General features: G+C 36.7%; 1 protein-coding gene across 1 annotated transcript; it reads left to right on the forward strand.

Moving 5' to 3' along the window:
• Positions 1-641: 641 nt before the first annotated feature.
• Positions 642-1,391, forward strand: LOC116461929 (enhancer of rudimentary homolog). The gene has a single exon (XM_032754073.2). The coding sequence runs from the start codon at positions 701-703 to the stop codon at positions 974-976; it is 276 nt and encodes a 91-aa protein (XP_032609964.1). The 5' UTR covers positions 642-700; the 3' UTR covers positions 977-1,391.
• The last annotated feature ends 905 nt before the right edge of the window (positions 1,392-2,296 follow it).

The raw sequence follows: 2,296 nt of genomic DNA on the forward strand, positions 1-2,296 counted from the left end.
GAAAACTTTAAAACTGCCGTAGTGGTCCATATTAATCAATCTAATCCTTTTTTTTACAAAAAGGAACAAGCCGCCAAGGCTTAACAAACATTTAAGGGAAATCAACAGCTTGTAAGTGGATCTCTAAGGCAAAAAGAATGACTGATTACCAAGGATGCATGTACAGACTGAAAAGAGACTACAACCATCAAAACAGAACCAAACACTTCAACACAGGACAGAGAACAAATACAACGTTTTGCAAATTACAAAATAACTGTCAAAATAAAAACAATGGGTGCAAAAATATAGTTAGATAGAATGAATAAAATCTAGTATTTGATAGCACAACACGGTGACTACAGTCAACAATAATTTATTATACATTTTAAAATAACTAAAAAAAAAATTGGATTGTTGCAACACAAAGAAGGGATAAATTATTGACATGATAGATACCCCACTTACTGATGTGATTATTACACATTGTATGTCTATGTCAAAATATCTCATGTACCCCATAAATATATCACCTATGTACCCACAAACATATAAATAAGTGTGTCACCATAAATATATCATCTATGTACCCACAAAAATTAAAAATAAAAAAACTATATAAGAGCTAGAAGACAAAGTCAAAGAAAGATTACAGATTGTGGCTAAGCTCGTGTAATGGTGGCGGTGTTGGCAGCTGCTGCAGCGAAGAGAGTTTGGCGTGATGTCTCACACCATTTTGCTGGTACAGCCTACCAAGAGGCCAGAAGGCAGAACTTATGCTGACTACGAATCTGTGAATGAATGCATGGAAGGCGTTTGTAAAATGTATGAAGAACATCTGAAAAGAATGAATCCCAACAGTCCCTCTATCACATATGACATCAGTCAGTTGTTTGATTTCATCGATGATCTGGCAGACCTCAGCTGCCTGGTTTACCGAAGTGATACCCAGACATACCAGCCTTATAACAAAGACTGGATTAAAGAGAAGATCTAAGTGCTCCTTCGTCAGCAGGCCCAACAGGCTGGGAAATAATTGTGTTGGAAGCATTGGGGGGGTTGGGGTGGGCTTGGAACACAGGTGTGTACAGCGTGCTGTAGTGGAAGTTTTGTATCATAGTAATCCTGTTTCCACTTTGTTATACTCTAGCCAAGATTGACTGTATTAGATGAAATGTGAGAATCTTGTTCATTCGGAAACCCCTGTTACCTCCTCTTTTTTTTTCTTTCTTTTTTTTTTACTTAAACATTTTTATGATGATTTAGATGGAAGTTGTTCTTCGTCACTTAATGTTGGTTCCAGTCCTTCAACTGTTCATATCTACTTTATAACATTCACATACTAACCCTTCTTCAAGATGGGGTCGGGGGTCGGGGGTGGAAACGCAGTTTAGCCATGTCCTCAAGATAAAGTCTTGGTAAAAATAAATAAATATCCTTTAGTTATTAAAAAAAAAAAAAGAAAAAAAAGAAAGATTACAGATTAAAAATAAAGAAAAAAACAGGAAGAAGAAATTTTTTTAAAGGAAGAGAAAAACTTAAATGATATGATAGATTGTGTAAGGCCATTATTGCATTGCTATAAAGAAATACCTGAGACTGCATAATTTATAAGGAAAACAGATTTAATTGGCTCCCAAATCTGCAGGCTGTGACAAATGGTACCTGCCTTTGCTCGGCTTCTGGGGAAGCCTCAGGAGCTTTTACTCATGGCTGAAGGCAAAGTGGAAGCAGGCATGTCACATGGTGAAAGCAGGAACAAGAGAAAGTGGGAGAGGTGCCACATACTTTAAACAACCAGATCTTGTGAGAACTTACTCACTACTGGGACAACAGCGCCTAGCCACGAGGGATCCGCCTCCATGACCCAAACACCTCCCATCAGGCACCACCTCCAACATTGGGGAATTACAATTCAACATGAGATTTGAGTGGGGACAAATATCCGAACTGTATCATAGCTCTAACTTCAATCCAGGAATTCTAATACCAACCCAACAGGAGTTCCAAAAGATGAGAAAAAAAAGGAGTTGGAAGAAAGGAAATAAAACACCCATAGGAAAAAAAAAACTCCTAGAGCTGTAGCAAGCCCATCTTGGATGCTGCAATTACTGAACTCAAAGGCCTACACCTAAATATATTCTCATGAGATTTTGAAATGTCAACAATAAATAGAAGAAGTAAAACTTCCAGAGGGGCATATATATATGCCATATATTATATACATAGAGAGAGGGAGTGTATATATATATATATATATATATATACATATACATATATATATATACACAAATATATATGGCATATACATATACTC

Source organism: Hylobates moloch, unplaced genomic scaffold, assembly GCF_009828535.3.
Source record: "Hylobates moloch isolate HMO894 unplaced genomic scaffold, HMol_V3 SCAFFOLD_22, whole genome shotgun sequence".
In the NCBI taxonomy this organism is placed as follows: domain Eukaryota; kingdom Metazoa; phylum Chordata; class Mammalia; order Primates; family Hylobatidae; genus Hylobates; species Hylobates moloch.